Here is a 26,117-nt window from a genome sequence, read left to right on the forward strand (position 1 = left end):
CACACCACCTCCACATGGCTGAGCCTTGTAGGTGGGACAATAGACTTGTTAAAAAGAGGAGGGTCTGCTGCATCACCAAGCTGAGATCCCCAGGGAAGCAGGGGTTTGCTTTGGCAACATTGAACAGCACAAGCTCACCTCTGCTGGAGGTCCAAGCCCATTAGCACACTTTCTCAAGAGGACTTTGAAAATCTAAAACAAATAACCCCTCCTGGTCTAGCACTGTGTGCATAAGCCACCTGCAGATACAAAACGTTGCTGGATAATGAATAAAGTATTAACAAGCTAAATTTATTTATAAAGGAAAGCTACTGGCTTCAGTGTGGCCCAGTTTCCAAGAGATGCACTGTGGTTATTTGCAACAAAAAAAAAGAAAAAGCTTTACTGATTACATTCAGTTTCTATGAAAATAACTTAAAATCCAATCAAAAGGATGAAGGTGTCTCAGGTTGTGTTATCTGACTTGTTGAGTTCAAGCATGTGTGCTTTTTCCTCCTTACTCTGAGCAGTAGCACTGTCAAAGCACAGATGCCCCAGTGGGGGACACCTTGGGAGACATCAGAGGTGATGCAGCCAGACTACCTGGTTGTGTTCTGCCACCCTCATCATGACCTTTTTATCTGTTTGGGTTTGTTTGGTTTGTTTTGTTGTGTGTGGTGTTTGTTTTTTTTCCCCCCACTCCGTGGTGTTGTTCAGGAGATATATAGGAAACTGTAAAGCTTCCATGAACAGCAACACCAAAGTACATAAAAACACAGCAGTGACATTTACTAGGAGACAGAAGAGCTGTTCTCACACCTTTTCCAGGCTTCCAGCTTTCTGGGGTGCTGATATACCTCTGGATTCTTGTAGCTGCATTACATGACAGCATCACAAACTCCAGAGCTCAGCGATGAGGTAGATCTTCTCCTTGCCTGCTCCTGGGTACCTTCACCTTCTTGATATTGAGCTTCCTCACAGCTTACTGTGTCCCCTTGTAAATATGCTAAGTACACGTGCTCACCCAACAAATTATCATGCAACAAGTGTCAGGAGCAGACAAGTCCTTTAAAGAGGTCCTGAACTAAGCTGTTTACACATTTCTTGGTGTTGAGTGTTTTGCAAGATACTTTAGGTTTTATTCTTCCTTCTTATCTTTATGTTTACCTACCACACTGTTTTTCTGGACAATTTCATCTTGATGTTACTAAAAACAACTTCATTTCCTGCTTTGGACTTCTACTGACAGCTGGTATTCACGGCTCTTGAGAACATTTGTGACCTTTTTCATTCAGAGAACCTCAAGAAAGTTTCATGGCTTCGATGTGATCTCCTGGAGTTTTACTATTTGGGTTTTCTACACAGAATTTACTGTTTTTAAAGCTGGTGTTTCTCTCCCTTACTAAATACATTAGGAATACATAGCTAGGCATAAATAAAATATGCCTGGTGCTGCAATATAACAAATCATTTTCCAAAGAGATAAAAAGCTATTCTGTGATCATCAGCTACTAATTAAAAATGCATCAGGTCAGCAGGAAGTGTTTGAACACAATTTTATTTATTGATTGTATTTCCACATGAACACAGAACTGCTCCTCTTTCACCCCTCTTCCCTAAACTGTCATGCCCATCACACTCTGCAATGCTGTCCAAAGCATTGCACTTCTTGTCTGGATGGCTGTGGTAGTAATTTTGGGTTGGTTACACTGAAGCTGTCCAAGTATCTTCTCCTTATGTTTTTGTTTTACGATATGGATTGCTGATTGAGTCAGAAGGTAGTTTACAATGGGGACCACTTGTCTGCAGCTGCAGCCAATACCAACATAAAGACTGCTATTGCAGAATTATCTCTAAGTATTTGGAGCATCTTGAGGTGGGTGGAAAGCCTCTCACTGGGTTTCAATAACTGCTGCCATAAGCATTTCTTTTTCCAGTCTTGTGGCTTAAGCTTTATGATTACTGAGGATCTTTTAGTAGAAATGATTGTTCAAATGAATGTTCTGAATCTTGGAACCATAGAATTGTTTTGCTTGGAGAAGACCTTTAAGTCCCTCACAACTAACCATTACCCAACTGCCAGGGCTGGTGCTGAACCATGTCCCTTACCACCACATTGATGGGTATTTTAGACACCTCCAGGGATGGGGATTCAAATAATTCCCTGGGGTGTATGTTCCAGTGTTTGAGAACTTCTTCAGTGAAGAAGTTTCTTCCACTATCCAACCTCAATTTCCCCTGGTGCACTATGAGGCCACTTCCTCTCCTTCTATCACTTGCTGTTCATTCTTTTCACTTTGTTTCTTTATTGAAACAGAAAAGCAGAGGAAAAGGGTGACTTTTATTACAAACTCTACCACGAGTGCACATCCTGGCCTTGGGTCTTTCAAATACTGCTCTTCTGCAGTGAGGCATTATTTCACTTTTCTTTACCAATTATCTATATATCAAGCTAACTGCTCCCAGCTGAGCGATGTCCCTCGCTGACAGTTACACGCCGTTGGTAAGCGGCCCAGCCCCTCCCTGGAGCCCAGGTGAAACGGCGAGGAGCTGTAGGGCGCCGGTCCAGCCAAGCCTAGGAGCCTCAAGGGCAGGCGCATGAGTAAGAGAACTAACGGGAGCGCCTCAACCGCCTGCGCGGGGCCCGGCCTGGGCGTGGGGGCCGCGCAGTGCTGGGGCGGGGTGGCCACTGACCTGGGGGCCGGGCCGAGCTGGCCAGACTCACCCCTCGGGCTGTCTCCTCGCCTCCCCCCGGACCCCCGCCACCGCTCCCCCGGCGCCCCCTTGCCGTGGGCCGGGTTATGTAAGCGGCTCGGCCCCGAGCAGCAGTAGCATCCGCGGGGCTCCCGCCCCTGTCTCCGCCCCGCTCCCAGCGCCGGAGAGGCAGGCGGCGGCAGTAGGAGCAGCGCAATAAAGCAAGTTTTGTCTCCTGCGAGGGGGCGGCAAGGTCTCGCCGCCTTTAGCGGCCCCGGCACCATGGCTGCGGTGTTCCTGGGGCAGGCAGCAGCCCCTGCCGGGGCGACAACCCGCCGCTAACCTTCCTGGGGAGCCGGAGCGGCCGCCTCCGCCGGCCATCCGGGCCGCGGCCGACCGCCGAGGAGCGCGGAGTTCCGCGCCGCTGCCGGGGAGCGGCGGCGCCCCCGGGCCGGCACCATGTGGGGCGGGCTGCACCCCCAGCTCGGCTTGCGCGGCTACAAGGCGGGTAAGGAGCCCTGCGGCCCCGCCGCTGCCTGCGCGTTCCGGCGGGACGGGAAGGGATGAGGCTGGGCGGGGGAGGCACCGGGGCCCCATCGCGGTGGGGCAGCGGCGGTGGGGGGACTGGGCCGCGCCGTTTCCCGTCCTCCCGGCCCAGCTCCCTCCCGGGTCCCCACAGAAACGTCGGAGGAAGCAGCTTCCTCCCCACCCCGGGCGGAAAACGCTGCGGTTCCCCCTCCTCTCCTCCCCTTTCCCACTGCTTGAGGGGGGACGTGGCGGCGGGGCCTCCCGGAGGGTCGGCCTGCCGCCGGCTCGGCCCGTCCGTGCGGGGGGCTCGGTGATTACTTAGCTGGACCTTGCAGCGGATGGTAAAAGCTGAGCTTAACCTACATAATCCGCTTCCTTGTTTTGGGTCTAACCTCCCCCCCCTCCCCATTTTGTCAGTGTACCCTTAGGCGGAGGCTGGAAGCGTGCCTCCCTGTGTGCTTCTCGTGTTAAATGTAGGCTGCAACGAATTGGTCCAGCCTTTTTTATTTATTATGGGGTTGGGTTTTTTTTGCATCACTTTTCTGTCTTTGGTTAATTAGAGCCTAGTTTCTGCTGCAGGTTAGTGGGGATACGTTGAGATTTTATGCTTGGAGTTAGGCTGTTCTTGGGGGGATATCCGATCTGTAAGCCGGGGGCTAACTTTCCGCCAGCAAGGCTGGGAAATAGGTGAACTGACCGCAGAGCCGTGCGAGCATGACTTTTGGGCAGGTAAGACTAGGTACCGACTCACTTAAATGCCCTTTTCAGGATTTGAAAATGCTACCAGCTCTGTCACCTGCTTTTCTCTGGCAGAGTTCCTGCAAACATTTTGTGGTACTTTGATTTACTGAAGCAATCGGTCACCGTGAAGGTCTGTGGCTTGGCACTGCTGGTACAAGCGTTGGAATAATGTTGTAAGCTGTTAGAATAATAGAAACTCCCCCCCTCTACCATCCCCCCCCTTCGGATATTTTAATTCATGTTTTAATTTTAAGACTGCAAAATATGGCTGCATCATATGCATGCAGTTACTTGACACATTTAAATGGCAGGATTGTTTTGCGTTCGACTGGCAGGGCTTTTCTTGCAAATACAAGGGCTGCTAGGATGTTCTCAGCAGCAGCTGAATCTCTACAAGTAGGCTAATGTTCAGTCCCTATAATGAGAAAGAAGACCTTGTTGTTTTCTGTGTTATTATTATTAATTTCTATGTATAAAGTGTTTGCCTTGGTGAAGTGTTGTGTTTGTTTTGGTTTTGGTTGGGTTTTTTGTGTGTATGTTTTGTGGGAAGCATAAAAGAAAAGTGGGATTGCGTAATCTTTGTGTCATGGCTTGCAAAGGTATTGGGCATTCTCAGTTAATTTCAGTTAATTTGATGGAAATGGCAAGAGTTTAGGGTGTTTCAGTTCTTGATTATTTGTGTTTGGGGCAGGAATGGTAGAAGATTATATCATAAGTGCGCACTGACACTAACTTCAGACCATGTTAAGTTTTCAGTTCTTTCAGACTTTCAGTTGTGCCATTTGTTACAGTGTCTTCCTGAGGGGGTTTGTTTGAGTTTTCTTTGTAAAATAAAGTTTTTAGTCTTGACCTGATCGGCAATTCCGGTCAACCAATTGCTGCATGAGTATTTTGCTTGTCAGAATTAGTTTTAAGACTTGAGAACAGATTTTGTGTATGGCTTTTCTTTTCTCCCCTATCCTCTCTTCCCCTTAAGTACTCAGGGTTAATAAAAAGTTCAGTATGTACATTTGTCTATGAACAGGAGAAGTGTAAGGTAGCAGAACTTGTAGAAAAATCTCTAGTTTGACATCAAATGGACTAACAGAAGGTGGTGGTTAATTAGAAAGCAAGCAGAGAAAGGCTTAACCTTGAGATACGATCTGTGCATTATAATTTCCAACCTGGTTGTCCCTTCCTTCATCAGTCTTACTTTAAAAGAGTCGAGAAGCTGTTTCCAGAGGTTCCTAATCCCTCTCAAGAAGAGGAAGTTAATTAGCTCCATGCAGATATTGTAATGAGGAGTTGATGGCTTCTAAGGTCCTGTGCTATTATAGTCACGTTAGACTTCTTTTTGAGAAGGAAGCTGTCCGTGGGACAAGTGTTCTGTCACACAACAGTGGCCTCCTGCTAGGAAGCAGAAGTTTAAGCATTTATTTTTCAAGCTGAATGAATTTTTCCATTGCCCAAAAGGTGTTTAATTCTCTTATACAGCAATTCCTTGCTATGGATTCTGATTATCTTGTAAATACTAGCGTGGAAACATGACAGTTAATGGCTTGCTAGTTCTTGTTAGGCTGTGTTTCTTAGTGCAAAGCATTCTGTTCTTCTTGTATTTCAGTTAGGAATATGGGGTTTTAGAAGTCCTCTTTTTGTTGAAAGTCTTACAGTTCCCTTACAAAGCTAGGTGCCTACTGAGGCATTCTGTAACTCTTTACACGGGGGAATTAGCATTTTCAGTAATAGATGCAAATGAATTCTGATTTTTCCTAAAATGTAACAGGCAAGGACAGTTCTCGGGGAGCATTTAATGTGTGGCCTTCACTTGTGTTCCCTCTTGTCATTTCCAAGTTGTTCTTGCTGTTCAGTTCAATCAGAATGCATCCTCTGGAAAAAAAAATGTATGTTTGCTTGCTGCTGACATTTAGGGTGCTTTTTAGGTAGCTGCTTCTTGTTTAAGCAGCGAGTTTAATGACAGTGTTTGCTGCCTGTGCCAAATAAATTCATCTCCTTACAGTCTCAGTACCTGTCCTGAAAGATTAAATTACTGGGTTTGGAGTGTGTATTATTGATTTACAATCTTTCAGTCTTCTTGTACCCATTTAACTCTTTATGAAAGCCTTGCAGCGTAGTTTATGCCACTGGAAAGACAGCAGTTGCCTACTATGCTGCAGGGATTTCAATAACTGCAGTGAAGGGCATACTGCATTTCAAGCCCTTTGCTTATTCATCTGGACCATCTTTTTAAGTGCACAGTTGGTTAATAACTCTTTTAAGACCATGAAAGTGTTCATCTAGCTGTGTTGTTCCTCTGGGGCACACAGTCATTCATTTAGGCTGCGTGCACTGACAGATGCCTGTGTAAAGTGAAACACACCTCAGAGTGAAATAACAAGCATGCATTACTTTCAGTAAAGTGTACTACCTCTAGTCAAGCTCTAGTCTTCAATATTACCAATACTTGACCACTGCTGAAGTTTGGCTTTTTAGATAACAAAAGCAAGGAGTGGTGAAAATTAGAAGTAGGATGCTCAAAAGTATGTGTTTGACGTTCCCTAAACATAATAGCCTGTGCTCCTCTACTCTTAGAGGCCTGGCAATGTGATTTATTTGTGAGGCAAATCCCAAAGTAACCCACAATCTCATACTTAACCCCTGTTGGCAGCAAGTGTGACACACGTGGGCCCCAAAGATTATTCAATCATGTCACAATCAAAGCGTCAAGCAGCAGTAAGGTCACAACGCATTATAAGGCTCACGGGGCTCTGCCTCCTTCAGTTACCTGTGGACTTCACAGGCAGCTTTACAGACAGCCAAGGTAGGGAGGATGGGGCTGATGACAGTCTCTTTCATCCTTTGGGGTGGGGAGAGGGGCAGAAATCCGGTGGTTTCATTTCTGTAACAAGCTTTATTGGTGGGTTGGAGATAGGACAGCTCTGGGACATCTTGAGAAGGCAGATTTCATCATTGCAGGCTATGCAAGGCAATAAATGGTGAGTTAGTGATACCAAGAGTAGACTTCAAATTGTTTACTGGTTCTAGGGGTGTGTGTGTATATACACATGTGTATACAGTGCATTGTAAAGGTTGATTACCTGAGCTTAAAATGTAATGTAACTGCAGGGCTGGCTGCTAGGGCGGCCTTTGCTGCCTTTGACAGATTGCAGTGATGTGAAGTGACATTCTGTGTTTTGAGTGGTGATGAGCTGGAGTTACTTGCTTCTTTTCAAAAGCAGTGTGCTTTTTTTCCCCCCTCTCCCTCCAGGCAATTCACTTTTATGAACATAGTGTTCACTCCTCTAATGTCTACAAACCCATAAATATTTTAACTGCTTATCAAGAAAAGAGTGATAGCTGTAAGGGTGTATGATATTGTTGATCTTAGGGGTTGGCAATTGTTCTACACTCTTATATGTTAAACATTTACTGACTGAATATAGACTTGTGTTGTCAGTTAGTCTGTGCTTTTAAAACTTTAATTAAGGAAGTAATTAGTCAATTTTTGAGGAGATGCAATGACTTCAGAATGTACCAGGATAAGTATACAGTTAAAAGCAGCCTGAGCCATCATTCCTTCTAGGTGGGATAAGGAGCTGTAGTTGCACCAAAGAATGCCTAGTATTTGCATCCACCAACTGATGCTTGTTACAGCTGCAAATTACTTGTTAAGATTTTAGCCAGGCTATAGATACCTGTTGGCCCACGTATTTCAGAATGTGGAGAAGTTGCCAAATACAGTAACAGTGCACGGTAGTAAGAATAGCAGAAAGTTTCCTAAACCAAATACTTCTTGTGTGACTTGAGGTTGCAGCCAGAGGTGATCATCTGCCATTGTTGGAAGCAAAGCCTGTTTGTTGTAGATGTGTTAGCTAAGAAAAAAAGTCTTAGCACTACTTCAGTATCAATTGCTCTGTCTTCTGTACTCTTTGGATGCTTGTTTTTATCTCATAACTTGCCTGTGTTTGATAGTTGGAGGGTTAAACTAATTACCAGTTCCTGAGCTTGGTGTCCTTTGGCTGGAAAAGTGCTGACCTTTTGAGATCATCAAGTCCACCCTATCACTACTAAACCATGGCACTAAGTTCCTCATCCAGCCTTATTTTAAACACTTCCAGGGATGGTGACTCCACCACCTCCCTGGGCACCCCATTCCAATGGGCAATCACTCTTTGTGTGAAGAGACATTAGCACAAATAAAATAAGAGCAAGTGTTGCCTTTTTTATATTTTTTTTTTTTTTCTTTCAAGATCTGATCTGTCCCTGAAATGTGGGACAAGGTGACAGGTAGACTCCTTAAGCCTGAAGGGGAATGTGTGTGGGGATCGCAGGTTGTGGTTTCATTTTACATCTAAGATAATTTAGTGGGTAGTTGCTCCCACTCTTCTGGCCTCCTCCCCTCATGTCCCATGCACCTACTCTGGTACTTGTCCAACCCTATTGCAAACTAACCTGGGGAGATGGACCAGGAGACCACTGAAGTTAAATAAATACAGAAGCAGGGATTGATAGTTGCCTGATCCCCATGTGAGACATCACTGCAGGAAGCATCTGTGCTGGTGTCAGGTGGGTCAAGTGGGCTGGCTCTACAGTCAGCTGATGGATAGTGGGAAAATGTCTTAGCACAATCTTGTTCCAGCACTGCTGATGCCATCAGGAAGTGTATTAGTTAATCCTCAGACTTACTGCGTAGGCAAAGGAAGATTTAGAGAGAGGATCAGGAAAAAGTGACGTTAATTCCACAGGACAGTGTAGCTTCCACCAATTAGTGGACTTGCATACAGGTTGAAATGGGTCTGGAGTAAGGAATAATGACTAGAGAGGTAGTAGGAGACTGTCTCAGTCTTGCTGAGAGGCAGCATGAGTAGTGTCTAGGAAGATTCGCACTGCCTCCTCACTGGCTATAATATCTGAAGTAGACTTAGCAAATGCAAGCAGAAAAGCAAATGATGCCTTTCAAACTTTCAGCCTCCTAATATGTTAAGAGGCTGGTGGTGTAGATTTCAGGCAAGAAACATTCTTGAATCATCCTGGAGTCAGATCTGAGATTCCTTATAAGGTATGCTAGTGGTTTTTAATGTCTGCTTTGCTGCTTTTGTAGCACAGCTTCCAGATGGTGTGGAACACTGCAACTTTTTCAAATGTTTCAGAGTAAATAGGATAATTTTCTTTATCTCCCCCAGCTCTACATTTCTTTAAAAGATGGTAGCTTCTCTCCTGAGTGTCTACTCTACAGCAAAGCTCTTGATACCTTTTGGCAATTCTGAACCTTTGGAGGCATCCTTCTAAGTTAAGAATTAATGCTTCGTAGAAACGTTCAGCGACTAGCACTGATCAAACACCACATAGTTTGCTGTGTAGTAAGGAAATAAAGTGGGAATACAGTGACCCTGCTAGAAACACCAAAAGGCATTGAAAAGACCATTACTTAAAACTTAATCACTTTTGCTAGAGGCTGTATGGGAAACAAAGCTAACAGTTATGGTCTTACCCTCCTTCTGTTCGCTTAATCTGAAATACCAAAGTGATTTGATAAAGGCCTTTGTGCGATCAGTAGAATCACTGTAAAGTTTTGGTACTGTAAAGTTTTACATCAGAAGTGATTGTAGTTTTGAAGGTGGAAACAAAGAGTTTATGACTGGCAGTTTCCTGGGTGGGGTTGATGAAAATGGCCTCAAGTTGCACCAGGACAGGTTTAGGTTGGATGTTAGAAGAAATTTCTTCACTGAAAAGGTTCACCAACACTGGAGCAGGCTCCCCAGGGCATTGGATGAATCCCCATCCCTGGAGTTGTTTCAGTGATACAGAGATGTGGTGCTGCAGGACATGGCTTAGCACCAGACTTGGCAGAGTTAGTGCTTGGACTCAATGATCTTAAAGGTCTTTCTGATGGAAGTGATTCTATTCTATATAGGGCTTAAGTGAAGCCAGAATTTCATCCTTTTAATGCAGATGTACCAATGTAATCTTACATGACATGCATACTTCTGTTAGCACATACTAAAGCTATACAGTCTGAAGGCATGGTCTCTGGCGCATCCATCTTGCAGTAGTGTGGGTAGTGCACATTAGCCCTCTCTGGAAAATGATACCAGAAAATGCTGGCATTGTTACATCAGGATGAAATATTTCAGTGAAATTTGGGGGCTTTTTGTTTGTCTTCATTTTGTTTTAGTAGCAGGGATATTTTTAGATCTGATTACAATGAAGAGAGAAGTTCTGCTCTTTTTATGAGGGGAGGAGGAAAAAAAGACTGCTAGACTTACTTATTTGATCCTCTTTTGGTAAGTGTGGGAGCTGCTTAAAATCTGTAGTGCTTTTATTTTGGATTTGTTCTAGCAGCTGTGGTTACTTAACTTTTCCCCATCCATGGAGGAGATTTTGTGCTTAAGGAGTTAGTTCAGAGTGAGGACAAAGGTAATTCTGTAAGAAAAATGTTTGAGTGACTGTTTGGAGAAAAAGAAAAATTACCTGATGGTGGTTTTGAATACAAATAAAGCTAAGCTGCCAAAGAGGCTGAAATATAGTTAATAACCTGTGACTGTTAGCTAGCCTTTGACAGAAGGATTCAGCTGGTCGCCTAGGAGTGCGCAGCTCTTTAACACCCTCTAGGAGCTGACTGCCTGTCCTGAGGGTTTGCTGTTCAAAGTTTATATTAACTTGAAGTGTAACTTGATGTGTTTATTTTCCTGGATGTTCCTCTCTTCATACTGTAAGTGACAAACTTTCCAGGTTGGAAAGGTAGCCTTCTCTATAGTCACGGTACGGAAATGAATGGAAGCTAAGAATACGTGGGGTGAATAGTTCATTGAGTCCAAAGACAAAGAGGCAAGCCAGCATAGCAGGCATGAGGTAATACATGTGGTCTGAGTGCCAAATGTGAAATAAGAAACATCTGCAGTTTGTATTTTGAAGTTCTGTTTTAGGCATACTCTATCTGGAAGTAGAAAACTCACAGGAGTGCCATCAACAGTTGGACTGAATTCCTGCTCTTGCTCCTGTCAGTGATGAAAGCAAACCTCTTCCTTTCCTGACAGGGACTGATATTCAGTAACTACAGCGAAATGCTGTCTGTATAAAAAATTATCAAGTGTGTTAGGAATTAAAGTTCATGTTTTACATACTTTGAAAAGTAGATATCAGGGAGGTCTAGTCCATTATTACAGACTGTTCCAGTCTAAGGATTTTGCTACCTTTTAAGCTGGGTCGAACACAGCTTTCTGTTAGTTGGACAGATTTTGTTATCCACAGTGAAATCAACAGAGATTAATGCTTATCTTGCTCCAGTTTAGGATATGCCTTAATGTGCAGTTTGGCAGTAGGGCTGAGCCTAGTTACTAGCTGGTTGCTGCTAGGCACTAGAAGTGTGCCTGCACCTTCCCACTCCCTCCTTGGCACTGCTTTTAGTCTGACACTTTGCTGAATCAGCACAGGAAATCAAATTAGCAGATAACCTTTCTAGTAAGCAGGGACAGTTTGTTCCTGGACCACTTTCTGTGGTGTCTGGTGTGGCACAGCTGGTGCTGGGAAAGCACAAGCCAGGCTGTGGCTGGGAAAGGTGACCAGCTTTTGCATAGTAGCTGACCACTGGATCTGATTAGCTCTGGTGTCAAACAGCGTTCTCAGCTCAAACTCGGTTTAGCTGATGCCATAAGCTAGCCAGATGGACTCTTGGATGGAAGGACAGAGCTGGGCAACTTTTACTTTCTCCTCCACATGTGCTCTGATGTAGAGAGTTGAAAGAGTGAGCTGCTACCTGATTATGTCTTTGCCATGGCAAGAGTTTGTAAAGCTCGTCGTTCAGATTGACATGTTTATTCTTCTCAGTTCAGGGAGAAACTTTGTAACTTCTTGTTGTACAGCTATAAAGTCACACAGAAAGGTAACTCGTGGAAGTTGATGCTGAAATAATGCTTCGTGTAGAAGACAAAGATTTTAGAGTTGTAATTAGCTGTGACGAGGGATTGTCCACTCGGCCGTTCCAGGCTTAGCTTTTTATTAGGGAACTCCAGAGGCAAGAGTAGCTGGGGGTTTGGTGGCAAAATCTACTTAGAATCTGTCTCTCTTGAGAAATTGGAGCACAGGTTTGGATTTCTTAAAACATGACCCTAGTCAGGTTCTCCCTGTTGTTAATGCCAGTCACCTGTATGCTTAGAGGATTATATTCTGAAGATTATCTCTGGGTTTCTCTCATCTACTTTTCCTTTTTCCCTCCCCTCTGCTATTTTATGATGCTTATCTCTAGTAAGTGATTTATTTTTTTTGCACATGAATAGTCTGGAGCACAAACTTGGGCCTTTGTATGCCAGGCAGTGTGTTGTATCAGTCAGGGTGCACAAGTAAAAAGTATTCATCTCAATACTTTTCTGGGTAAACACTTCCCATTCCCATTTTTCTTTCATTGTTTCCCTCTATATCTGTACATTTTTATCTTTCTTCTTGCTTAGGGCTTACCTTATCAGTTCCCAACTGAAAAATGAGGAGAACTTAGTTAAATTGCTTGTAGGCCCTGTCAAGAAAGCACAGTAATAAAGGATGTGAGTCCTCAGGATGAATCACGCTGTAGCATTCTGACGTAATGTGCTTGTGAGAAACTGAAATGTAAAATTCAGTAGTTCAGGCTGTCGTTTCATCCCACTTTGCCTTGCTCCCTTTTTGCACTTAAACTGTCTCATCCACCTACTCTCAGATGCATTCATGTGAGAGGAGGGACTAGAGCCTTCTGGTAACTTCTGGTTCACGGCCAGCTGGTAGAGCTGCGAGTTTCTACCAGCTCCAGAGCATTTGTGAAACTCTCACCCTGCCACCTTCCCTGAAAGCACTAGAAACCCTCTCCCAGCAGCATGCTGCTCGTCTCAGAAGAGGTTTCTTTGGAGACCTGGCACTTGATTTGGACATTTTTATTGGAAGGATCACAGTGATGAAGTGCCCCTAGCAAATCCTTGTGTAAGTGTCAGGGCTGGGGTGCTAGTTTTTTAACATTATTTTCCAGAGTATTTATTTGTCCATGTCAGTTTTCTTATTTCCTGTGTCTGCAAGCAGCACTTAGGTGCCTGATTGTTTTTATTGTGCCAGATTGAATGACTCCATCATATCTTTTGCTTCCCTTTCGAATAAAGGAGGCTGCTCTTGCATCATGCTGTCAGCTGTCAGCATTTTGTTAAATAAAACCTATATAAATATGTTGAAGTATTGCATCTGCCCTTGTGTTTACTTTTTGGGAAGGGTTGATTTTGTTGGGTGGGGGTTTTTTTGTTTGGTTTGGTTCTTGTGTTTGGATTGGTTGGTTTTGTTTGGGGGGGTTTGTGTGTGTTGTTTGCCTTCTTTTTGGCTTTCCCTGTCTCCTCTTCTTACTCTGTGTCATCTTTCTAGCAGTTGGAGGAAAAAATGGTAAAAGTTATTGGCAAAGAATTGTTGTGAGCCAAAGTGAGTAATGGTCTTCCAGCTATGATGAATAAACATACCATTTTTCACATGAAGTGAGTTTATTCAGTGAGAAACCATTTGTGGGTTGGTTTGGAAGCTTTTCCTTTTGAAGGGATGTGTGTGGGACCAGGAGAAAGTGCAAAAGTGAGACTGTGAAACCTTGAAGGATTTCTTGAGCATGGAGAGAGAAGTTAGTTGCAGCTGGGATAAGTTGGTAAGTTTATAGATTTATAGAGTGGTTTGGGTTGGAAAGGAACTTAAAAATGATCTAGTTCCAAGCCCCCTGTCATGGGTAAGGACACCTTTCACTAGGCCAGGTTGCTCAAGGCCTCATCCAACCCCCGGGGGAAGGGACATGCACAGCCTCCCTGGACAACCTGTTTCAGTGTCTCAGGGGATTGTTGAGTAGGCAAGGTTGGGCTGAATTCAAGGTGGGTTGGCTTCTTTCAAAATACTATTTTTATGGTCTTCTAGCATAATTATCAAGGTTTTGGATGAAGTTGTTGCTAGGGAGGGTGAAATGAATACATTTGGGCTGAAATGGTGACTTGCATGCCTTGAGAGAGCTTCAGGCAGACTTCGGTGCCATCATGGTGTAAAATGTTGATTTACAACCTGGTCACATCCGTGATGACCAGGATGAGCTCTACATAGTTGTCAGCTTTGATAGTACTGTAGTGAGATGTCCCTCTCAGAATCTTTTGATTGTGTAAGTTTACACTGGCTGTCATGGGTGATTCATTTCTGGTCACAGTCTATGGCAGTGTCATGGAATAGAACAGGGAAATGGGTATCCTTAAGTTAGGATGTATCTGCTGTGAAACTCAGTGAAGTCTTTTGCTGTTGCTTTCCATTCAGTTTCTAAGTAAAATAATAGTATCATACCTGTCACTTAAAATAATTCAAGCATGTTAGAAGTGTTTTAGGAGCCAAATATAAAGCTGCTGGTGGTATTATTTTGTATATGTAGATCACATGGCACTTCTGCATGCCGCTGCAATTAGGAGTGGTAACCACCCAGAATTAACTAGGTGCCTTCTTGCCAGCAGTAGCTGACAGCATTCTGTTACAGACAGAAAAAGATAACATGTTTTAGTGGAGTGAAATTTCAACAACTGTTCCCTTTTAATAAATCTACTTCCTGCACTTCATATACGTCGTTGTTAGCTGATCTGTTTTAAATGCCCAGCCTGGAAATACAGCAGTGTGTTGGTATATTTAACTGGCCAAATCCAGGGATGGAGTCAACTGGTTATATGAACAAGGCTTCTTCTGAGATCTGTTTGGGGTCTTGAATATGTTTCATCATATGTGCCATCAGAAATTACAGCTAAGTAGAATGACATGGAGCAAGCTGAACTGAGAAGGTTTCTCCTTGTGTTTACAGTGAGAGTGCTGGAGCACAGGCTGCCAACAGGGTTTGTGGAGTCTCCTTCTCTGAAGACTTTAAAAACCCACCTGGATGTGTTCCTGTGTGATCCTGCTTCGGCAGGGGGGTTGGGCTCAATGATCTCTAGAAGCCCCTTCCAACCCCTAACATTCTGTGACACTACTTTTTGTTGTTGTTTTGTTCTTCCCTCTTCTATTTAGTCTTAGGAAAGGTAGATTTTGCAGACCCAGAAAGGAGTGTTCATAGTCAGGTGGTAATATGCAATTTAGCAGCGGAAATAACTACTGGAAATTTTCCCTTGCTTTTCTTGTCCCATTGTGTATTTTGGACAGATGGATGCTAACAGTAGATTGGCAGGTTCAAGACTACAGCAGCAGGGTAAAGCCCAGGTGTGCTGGGCAGCTTGGGGACTCCTGTGTATCTTTTCTCTCTCTTTTGAGTGTAGGCTGTTTGCTGCATGAAAGGTGATACAGAGAGCTGTGGAAAAGGAGATGGGGGGGGGGGGGGGGAACATAGATCAGGGTGTATAGCTGCAGATGATTCCTTAGGACATGGATTGGAAGGTCAGTTTCAAATAAAGAATAGAATAGAGTTAACCAGGTTGGAAAAGACCTTTCAGATCATCAAGCCCAACCTATTACCCAACACTATCTAATCAACTAGACCGTGGCACCAAGCGCTCCATCCAGTCTCTTCTTAAACATCTCAGGTGATGGTGACTCCACCACCTCCCTGGGCAGCACATTCCAATGGCCAATCTCTCTTTTTGGGAAGAATTTCTTCCTAACATCCAGCCTAAACCTCCCCAGGCACAGCTTGAGGCTGTGTCCTCTTGTTCTGGTGCTGGTTGCCTGGGAGAAGAGACCAACCCCTACTGGGCTACAACCTCCCTCCAGGCAGTTGTAGAGAGCAATAAGGCCTCCCCTGAGCCTCCTCTTCTCCAGGCTAAGCAACCCCAGCTCCCTCAGCCTCTCCTCACAGGGCTTGTGGATACTGTTGAGGCAATTGCCAAGTCCATTTCTACTGTCTTGCTGCTTTTATTTGGCTGTTTATGGGAGTGTGTTCAGTTAGCCTTGCAAAGCTCTTTTTCATGCAGGGGACTTACTTTTATAATGTTCTTCTGTTGTGCAGAGTCACCATTAGGTCAGCAAGGTAAAAGGCTGTGGCTGTGCCATGAAACCTTTAAGTGTAGACTCCTGGAATATCTTATTTAGTTATCTTTTTTTTCCAATGCAGCACATCTAATGTCAAGGCTTCTGTGGGAAGCAAAGAGAAAAGGTCTCTGGAAGTGATCACAAGCAGCCATTTCTGTTGCTGTGTCTAAAATAGGTTAAAAAGCACATCCTGCTTACCTATTCAAATTCTAACCCAGTTCCCTTTCTTGGGACACAGCTCTTTTAACATGCAGAGGCTGCTTCTGAGCAGCGGAAGGCCAGTGAGTGAGAAAATGAGACTGTTCCGCCCCATCCCTGCCCCCAACCCTGCCTCTCTGTACAGTACTGCTGAGCAGTCTTCAAAACAGTTCAAACTCTCCACCAGAACTCCAAGGTGACAGCTCTGCTGTCCTCACAGGTCCTTCTGGACCTTAGTTTCAGCACCACACATAGGGCTTGGTGTGTCCCCAAGCTGTGTTCATGTAGGTTATCATAGGGTGTTTTGTGATGCGTTTCATTTCCTCAGCATACAGTATCCATGGAGATCTTGATGGGAATGGGTGTCTGCCACCTCCGGTATGTTAACCTTTCAGTTTAGTTGCATCTTTTGGGATAAATTGCAACAATATGTTTGGAACATGAACAACTTTGATGAGATGTCAGGAAAGTCTTACTTGCATTGAGGGTGGTTAAATGCTGGACCAGGCTGCCCTGAGTGGACTCTGAGTTCTTGAACTTGTTCAAGGGCTGGACAGAGCCCTGAGCAGTCTGATCTAATTAGCCTTGCTTTGAGCTGTGTGTTACATGACCTCTGAATGTCCTTTCCTATCTAAGTTGCTCTGCTGTTCTGTGATATTTTTAGCTTTTATTCCTCAAAGGTCTACCAAAGTGAAAAGTATCTCTTCCCTTTTTAGGGGGGGGGGCTATGTATGGAAGGTTGTAGGTTCAACATGCTAACCTGTGTCTAACCAGGAGGTCTAAAGAGCTTAACACTTGATGCTGTGTTAATGTAATGTGCAGTAGTGGTAGCATTATCTGCTTCATTTCTTTTAACACTTGTTTAATGCCTTAAAAGGTGAAATACCACCACAGAATTGTATGGTGGAGAACAGCATAAGAGAGGGTAAATTAAACTCAATTTCTTATCTCTAAATGTACTTTGAATGTCTCCTAACCCAGAACAGTCTCTGATTTAATTAGTTGGGCTCCCATAAGTCAACTTTACTCTTACTGGAATAGCCAGATGTAGCTTCAGAAATATGAATTGGTACTTTTGTGGAAAGTAGATCTATTTAGAAAGAGAGACAGAGAAATCATCCCCAAAGCAGCCAGAGTGTTTAGTGAAAAATATGCAGGATGGCAGGAGAGGAAGAAACGTCCCAGGTGCCCACCAGCTGTGTGCCAAACTATTGCATTTCAGTACTTCAGATGATGACACAGAGGGGATGGTTTGAAGTGTGACACTTGGAGTGGTATTTGCTTAGGATCTTGGCTAGGACCTCCTTACAAGGTGTGACTGGTGAGCCACACAGTCATGTCTGACTCCTCAGTTCTACTGCCTCACCCTTGAGAGCTACTCAGTAATGAAGAGTTAAGAGACTTCTGTGGGGTGGGGGGGCAGAAAAGCAAAACCTTTAAGGAAGAGAAGGAAATACACTGAACAAGTATGACTAAAGTAGAATGAAGGGGAGAGAGAATTGTGGGTATTCTGAAGGCTGGCAAAAGACAGTACCCTCAAAGGAGAGTGAGTTTGAGACAAGTGAGATGGACAGGCATACCTAAGGTCCCCAGGAACCTACTTACAGAAAGTAGACTTGTCTCAGATGTTGTGCTAGAGTAGTAGTGCACACAGTAAGCAAGCATGTGCTGTATTCCTCAGTATACAAGAGGCTTGGTGGGCAGCTGGTACCACTCTGTCAAGTATTTGGCTCTGGCAAGGTGATTTGGCTCCTCTGTGGGGAGTGTGAATGTATTCATATGTATGGGGGGGGTTATATATATAAACACGTGCATTCATTTTTACAGCCTTTCTAAACTATTTAATTTCCTGGGAAACAAGTACAGCTGGAAATAGCCATGAGCTGCAGATGTCGTTGCAAAGGCAAATTGCTGTTACAACTTTGGATGGACCCTGCTGAAAATGTTTAAATGACCTAAAAATAGCCAGCTGTAGTAGAAGAGACACTGTACGTAAGCTGATATTTCTCCGTGAGTCATTTCCTGCTGAAAGTGTTATGCAAAGCTCACTGCTAGAGGGGGTGCATCTATGTATATGATTATATATGAAATCAAGAGCAGGCCAGGCATTTTTCCAGAGTTCTTTACATGGCTCTGCTGGTTTGGAGTGTGAAGGTGATGATCGGTGTGCTGCCTATAAACAGTGCTCGATACTGGCTGTTGGAAATGGGGATGGTCCTCTGGGATTGTGCTCTGTGGTGTGTTTTCCCTCAAGGCTGACTATAAAGTAGGCCATATATTCTCAGAAGTTCCTTGAACAGACTAAGTCTTTGCTGCTCTGAATTATGCTTTAAAATGTTAATATTTTGATGGTTGTTTAAATAATGAAACAACACAATGAAACAAAACGTTTGGCAGTTGTCCTCAGCAGGCGGGATGGACTCGAGTGTGTGACTTCATCCCTTGGTGCAAAAGGCAGCAGGGGGAGGGAGAGATGGGAGTTGCCATTCTGCTGCCTCAGGGGAGGCTTTGGGGAAAGGTGATGAGGGGACTGGAACATCTGTCTGATGAGGAAAGACCGAGAGAACTGGGTCTTCTGTAGTCTGGGAAAGAGCAGACTGAGAGGGGGATCTCATGAATGCCGGTCAATACATAAAGGGTGGGTGTCAGGAAGCTGAGTCCAGGCTTTTTGCAGTGGTACCCACTGACAGGTCAAGGCATAACAGGCACAAACTTGAGCATAAGAGGCTCAATCTAAAGATGAGCAGCAACTTCTTTAAGGGTGATGGAGCACTGAAACAGGCTACCCAGAGAGGTGCAGGAGTTTCCAGCGCTGCAGTCATTCAGAACCCACCTGGGTGTGTTCCTGTGTGCCCTTCTCTAGGTGAACCTACCTTAGCAGCGGGGCTGGACTGGATGATCTCCAGAGGTCCCTTCCAACCCATTCTGTGGTTTGATGGGCAGTGTGCAGCTGCTGTGTGCCTGCTTGGGTTGGTGATCTGTCCTTTGATAGTGAATTGCTTAATCAGTAGTTTTCACTTGTGTTTCACTCTTAGGTATCAGTGTTATCAGATTAATTTCTGGCTACATCACCTAGGACATGTCTATGTACAGTTGGAGATGTTGGTATTTCATTGGCCAAGTATTCACCTGATTTCTGTCCTAAAATTTGTTCATATCTGTATTTAAACTCATGTAATGCAAAGTTCTGCTGTGAGTGAGAATCAGGCCTGTGATTGATAGGAATCATATGATAAATGTCCTGTTAAAGTTAGTGCAAAACCAGTTTAAAATAGTAAAAATATATTTACTGGAACTTTTGGGGAAGATTCTACCTAGCAAAAGGATTTTAACAATAATAACCTCCAACCAAGCAGCCTCAAAACATTATCAGTCTCTGGCTCAAATCTGAGGTTTGAAACATAGGATACAGGTTTTTCATCTTGACTTTTTGTTGTTGACTTCAGTACTGTATTTGTAATGACAGACTTCTGTCTTCCTTCTTTACAGGCTCAGATTACTCTTCAGTGGGATGGTTACCTGGTGCTGAATCCCTGTGGCAGTCCACAACCATTTCATCAGGCAGTCAAAGCAATCCTGTCAGAAGGCACAGTATAGCTTCGGACAGTGGGGACACTGGGATTGGTACCTCCTGTTCTGATAGTGTGGAAGGTGAGTTGTCATTGTTGTGTTTTGGTTAGTTTCATGTTTCTGAGAGAGAAACAATCCCAAATGTTTTAAAGGTATGTTTCCCTAAATGATGGTACTACTCCAAAGCTGTGTAGTGCATGCAGTTCTTCATTTTCCTGGCTGGATCAAGTAATTGTTTTAGTGAGGTTTAATTAATTTACTTCTGCACGAGGTGTGTGCATTAGCTCACCTCTCTGCCACAAAGCCAGTACTTGTGTTAGACCTTTTGATGGCTGCAGTTACAAGAAGTGCCAGATTTATACAGACAAGTGATATCCTGTACTACAGCACTTGATAATCAAGTGGTAAAAGCAGGAGAGGTTCTGAGTGAGCTGATGAAAGGACAGTGCTTTGTAGTATTTATTGTGTGTGTCAGCAAAGAAACCTTACTCATTGAGGCTGGGATGACAATGGTGTGTGGTATCTTCTCAGTTCTTCTGGTGGGAAATGCATTTACATTTTATTGCTTGGCAGTTGACACAGTCAAACATCTTTAAGGAGAATTAACAGTATCTAAAGATTGTTAAAACTTAGTGTGGACTAAATCATGATTACTCAGAGCTGAGCTTATCAGGGAGGGGTTCAGCTTCTAAGGTAGCAGCATCTCTGGAATGTGCCACTGGAATTAAAGCTGAGAGAGGAAGATGGTAAGGACAGTAGGACTGTGATATGCTTTCCTCTAGCCCCTTCCTATGCCTGGTAAATTTTTCAGAAGGGGTAACTGAAATGAGGAAGAACAGGAAGAGCTGGGAGAAATGAAGTAAGGAATGCTGAAATCCCTATGGGGGGCTGAGCATTCCTGAGGAGCGGTCTGAATGCCTCTGAGTTAGGTCTGTCAGGCCTCTTTGCACATGGGGAAATCCTTTCCACCCTCTTCCTGCTGCATCTGTCAGTTGGAAAGGAACTCCACAGGAGAGTCCTTAACAGCTTGCTTTCTGCTTATTTTAATTCCTAACCCTTTATTTGCTTTGGCAAAATTAAGTTTTTACTCAAATTCTTTGGTGTAAAACTGAGGTAGTAAATGGTTATTAATACAAATCCCTTACTGTTGGTTGTTTTTCCCCCCTGTATTTTTTCAAGAGGTGTAAGGGGAATAAAGGTCTCTCATGGGGGGGTGTATATATGTATTTGTGTGCATGTGTGTATATATATGCATATATTTACAATCAGATTCACCCCTGTGTTGCACAATAGTATTTTAAGATGCAGCATTTGAATTCAACACATGCTCTTCCCTCCCCTCTTTCTGAGGGCTTCCCCATTTTGAGGGGTGGGAGGAAGGAGAGGAAATGAAACAGCACCTCCTCATCAGATGTTCTCCTGGCTAAAGAGGAGAACAGAACAACTGTTCTCGGGGGGTGGGGTGGAGGGATGGCACACTGATAGAATGACAACTTTAATAGGCATTTGTTGCCAGTTGACTAATAACAAATTTAACAGATCGTTGTTACAAGCTGCTGTAGGGGTTTCTCCAAGAGGGGAAAAGCTGCAGCAATAGACAGTTCATGAAGTTCATGCCTCTGGCAGTAGCTGACAGTGGTCAGTTCTGCTGTACCCTTAATGTAATCGATTTCCTGCCACCTTATTTGAAGAACTTTGAGGAGCAGAAAAGAAAATGTTAAAGAAAAAAGGAGGGAAACTGAAATGTAAAATGAGAGTTAATAGAAGGAGCCCATGCCAGGTTTGGAAATGGAATGTGTATGCACATTTTTAGTGGAAAGTACCTTTGCCTGTGCTCCCCAGTTGTCTGCATCTCAAGCTCTCCCTCCCCACATCCATGGGAAGAGTATCACTGTGAGCTGTGGGACTGCTGGGCCAGATTGGTAATAGCAGGCTTGATGCTGGCCATCTGCTCTCAATGTGGTGCTTGGGAAGAAGCCCATGGGGAATTTTCAGGGAGCAGTTTTTTTCACAGGTCAGCAGATCATTGCAATTTTAAACAATGCTCAGGGAACAAAATGTGGCCTTGCTATTTCCTTTCTATTACACCTAGTGAAAATCAAATTTATTTCAAAATTAACATCTGCTTTAATGCTGGAAGTTGCAGCTGAATTGATTAGTACAGATGTGCAGTTACTAGTAAGTACACTGGTGCAGGGAAGGGAGCTCAGATGCATTTAAAAATCTGTTTTTACTGGCTTTCCTTGCATCTTCACACAGTATCACACAGTATCACTAAGGCTGGAAGAGACCTCAAAGATCATCGAGTCCAACCTGTCACCACAGACCTCATGACTAGACCATGGCACCAAGTGCCACGTCCAATCCCCTCTTGAACACCTCCAGGGATGGGGACTCCACACCTCCCTGGGCAGCACATTCCAATGACAAATGACTCTCTTGGTGAAGAACTTTCTCCTCACCTCCAGCCTAAACTTCCCTTGGCGCAGCTTGAGACTGTGTCCCCTTGTTCTGGTGCTGGTTGCCTGGGAGAAGAGACCAACCCCTTCCTGGCTACAACCTCCTTTAAGGTAGTTGTAGACAGCAATGAGGTCTCCTCTGAGCTTCCTCTTCTCCAGGCTAAACAATCCCAGCTCCCTCAGCCTCTCCTCATAGGGCTTGTGCTCAAGGCCTCTCCCCAGCCTTGTTGCCTTTCTCTGGACACGTTCAAGTGTCTCGATTCCCTTCCTAAACTGAGGGGCCCAGAACTGGACACAGTACTCAAGGTGTGGCCTAACCAATGCAGAGTCCAGGGGCACAATGACTTCCCTGCTCCTGCTGGCCACACTATTCCTAATGCAGGCCAGGATGCTGTTGGCCTTCTTGGCCACCTGGGCACACTGCTGGCTCATGTTTAGGCAGCTGTCAATCAGCACCCCCAGGTCCCTCTCTGTTTGGGAGCTCTCCAGCCACTCTGACCCCAGCCTGTAGCTCTGCATGGGGTTGCTGTGGCCAAAGTGCAGCACCTGGCACTTGGACTTGAATGCTCCTTCAAATTCTTCTTACTCATACTTTGTATTGGGAACATTTACTCCTCCTGAAAGTGCAGGTTTTAAGGAGTGGTATGTACTAGCTCTAGTGCTTGGCTAAAATCCTCTGCTTTGTAGGGGACAAAGGCAAGAGGAAGAGAAATCTTTTCTGTTAAAATGTATTCAGCTGGTTTTCTGCTGTGTTGTGCAAAGGTAGAAAAATTAGGAACTGAAATTACTTGTGGAGATTCATTGTTGAAGTTGAGCTACGCTGATGTGCGGTGGGGGAAGCTGAGGGGAGAAATTTAGACTCTGTAAACGTGGGGATGCTAGTCTGGGTAGAATAGACCTAAAACTCTTGATTCAGAATGCTCTTAATTTAAGGATAAAAGTGCATTTTGTCTTTGTGTAAACTGCAGTTCATGTGGGTTGGGGTTTTTGTTTGTTTCCTGTTGGGAAGTGGTTCTGGATTTGGATCAGCTTTTGAGAGAGAGAGAAGCAGTTGCTATATTCTGTGTGGAGCAGGGAGAAGATTTTGTTAAGGTCTTCCCCAGAGTCTCTTCTTTTTAAACTTACCTCTGCTTGTAAATCAATTCTGTCATTACTGTTTTAAACTTAACCCTGTACAAATCTGACTGTAGTATACTCTTGCACTTTGATTGCAGCTGACTCTTCAGAAGTATCTCATATTCTCTGTTTAAAAATTACGGTGCAAGTGAGATGTGGAGCTCTATGGTAGAGTGAGGAGGTTGTATTCAGGGTAACTCATGAAAGAAAAGGTTTTAGTTGATGTCCAGCAGCTGATCAGCTGTCAGACTGCTTGAATGGACTTGATCTTCTCCTTCTCACTGGCAACTCCTAAATTGGCAGACGTAACATTTGTGGCTTATGCTTATAGGGGCATAAGAGCTCCTAACAGCAAACGGGTAACTGCTATGCTACGTGTAGGCCTTCAGACTTTGGCTGAAAAATTGTTGCTATTTCAGAAGTGAAGCTAAAAGAGGAAACAAGATTAAGGCAGGTGGGTGGCAGAGAAAAGCCTCCCTTGTAATGAAAAAGTGCAGGCATAAAGTTCTGAAAACTGTCAGTTGCAGGATCTTGTGTCTTACCGTTGTGCAACTCAGAAGCCTTTCAAATGGAAGCAGATGGTGATAAAGTTCTAACCTTTTATTTCTCTAATTATCTACTTTAAATGCATGATCTGGATTAAAGTGCTTCTCCTACAATTTGCCATGCCTATGAGGAAGAAGGTGTGGGTGGGATAGTATGTGGAAATGTAGATCACAGTGATGAAGCATGAGGTTTCCATCAGTGATAACAGCATTTGCAGGTTTTAATAACCATTGTGATGCCTATGCCAGCCAGCCTGCAGTCTCTGTAAACCCATTCTTTCACAAACATGAAGTCTCTATTGTAAGCCTTTTTGAGACTGTTTTTATTTGGGTTACCTAATTAGAGAATTGGGGTCTTATCAGAAATTAAATGAGCTGTAAACCCCAGCAGAGCTCTTTTCCTTTCTGCACATTCAGCATTTTGCCTTTTGAACAGGAGGGATCGGAGCTAGATGTTGGTGCGACAAGATACAGGGCCCATGGCTTTTATAGGCCAAAGTATTTTCCTCTGTCACAGGATGTTAGGGATGGACCCCCTGCCAGATCAGAAGGGCAGGTCACACAGGAACTCATCCAGGCAGGTTTTGACTGTCTCCAGAGAAGGAGATTCCACAGCCTCTTTAGGTGGAGCGTGCTCCAGTGTTTTGCCACCCTCACAGTGAAAAAGCTTTTCCCTTATGTTCATGTTGAACCTCCTCTGCTTTAGCTTGCACCCATTGCCCCTTGTCCTATCGCTGGACATCACTAAGCAGAGCCTGGCTGCATCCTCTCAACACTCACCCTTCACATCTTTATAAACACACATGAGGGCACTGCCCAGGCTCCTCTGCTCCAGGCTAGAGAGGCCTATCTCCTTCAGCCTTTCCTCATCAGGGAGATGTTCCACTCCTTTCATCATCTTTGTGACTCTCTGCTGGGCTTTCAAGCAGTTCCCTGAGGTCTTTCTTGAACTACGGGGCCCAGAACTGAACACAGTATTGCTGATGTGGCCTCACCAGGGCAGAGTAGGGGAAGAGGAGTCATTGTGTCTCTCTTCATGTAGGAATCTGAACAAGTGTGGTTTGTTACAATTGAAAATGCTGTTCCATGGCTATACATGGAGGTAGTCTTTGGGAGAGGAGTTTCACAAGTGGAGGTTGAGGGAGTATCATGGACTAGATGCAGTGTGCCTCATATATTGCCAATGCATTTTGTGTAGATCCTCTCTGGAACACTAAACTGATAGAATGGGAACTTCTTTTAATGTTAGGAGACCCAGAGGAGTCTCTTGTCTCTCATTTTGAACTGAATATGTTACCTTTTTAAAAGATGGGGGGGAAAAAAATCTAATTAGTTCAATTTAATTGTAGTGTTTCTTGATACACCAGGGAACATGCTACAGCCACCTCCAAAGGTACTGGGTTTTGCTATTTCCAGCACTCTTCTTCCATCAGGTTCTGAGCATGGTATTCTAACACTTTTTTTTCCCCCTTAGAAAAAAATTAAAATATAGATGTTAAATGTAGTGAAAAGCAGAACTGAAATTGGAGACAAAATCTAATTGTGAATATCTTGAGGGTGGTGTACTGGTCAGTACGCTGCTAAAGCTAATGGGATTGAGAATGTGCACAGGTCAGTTTTTGCACTATCAGTTTTGATGCCAGGAAGCTGCAATAGCACAAGGATCCTAAATCTTGAGAGCTGGCAGTGTACTTCATACTGACTGTCTGCTGTGGTCTGTAATTTTAGAAGATGATGGATTTTCAGAGAAGTCCCTGAACTTAATTGGGTTGAATTCAGTCTCCATGGCTTTGGATCCTGGCAAGTGCTGCCATAAATTTGGTGCAGTAGCTTAATGACTTCAAGGGTAGAAAATAATTGTTTGGGGCATTTTTCCTTGGTTTCCTTCCTCCCTGCTTGCCATATCTCATGTTGTGAAGCAGTGTCCTGCCCTCTGTGCGTCAGCCTTTCTGGGTTACTTGGATATTATCTATCCTGACATCAGAAATGTGTACTTCACTTGAGCTTGTGCTGGATGCTGTTCCTGGTAAAAGAGGGAAATACAAATATTAATGGACTTGAACAGATTTTAAAGGAGTTATTCAGAACCCTGGTAGTTCATTTCCAGGATTTAATGGGTAGGAAAAAAAGATGCTGATAAATTTCCACTAAAATAAGACATGGAAAAGTTGCTTCAGATGACAGTAGCATACTCCCTGTGTGAAGCTGTGTACTCTGAACTTGGAGTTGGCTTGAACTAAGCTGACGGCACTCGCTAGTTCCACAACTGAATGTTCTGCAGAGAGAAGTAGAAGCTGCTTGAAGTTCCTCCTTTCTTTTGTGTTGGTTTCTCCATAGAAAC

At 44.1% G+C, this 26,117-nt stretch overlaps 1 protein-coding gene across 2 annotated transcripts in view; it reads left to right on the plus strand.

Annotated features, from left to right (window-relative positions):
* The first annotated feature begins 2,868 nt into the window (after positions 1-2,868).
* CEP85L (centrosomal protein 85 like) overlaps positions 2,869-26,117 on the plus strand; it is a 94,002-nt gene continuing 70,753 nt past the window's right edge. For both annotated transcript variants that reach the window (XM_054173970.1, XM_054173971.1), the window contains exons 1-2: positions 2,869-3,181; positions 19,576-19,737. In XM_054173970.1, coding sequence (XP_054029945.1) covers positions 3,133-3,181; positions 19,576-19,737 — 211 coding nt within the window. In that variant the 5' untranslated portion in view covers positions 2,869-3,132. The remainder of the gene's footprint in view (positions 3,182-19,575; positions 19,738-26,117) is intronic.

This window comes from Dryobates pubescens, chromosome 28 (genome assembly GCF_014839835.1).
Source record: "Dryobates pubescens isolate bDryPub1 chromosome 28, bDryPub1.pri, whole genome shotgun sequence".
Lineage (NCBI taxonomy): Eukaryota > Metazoa > Chordata > Aves > Piciformes > Picidae > Dryobates > Dryobates pubescens.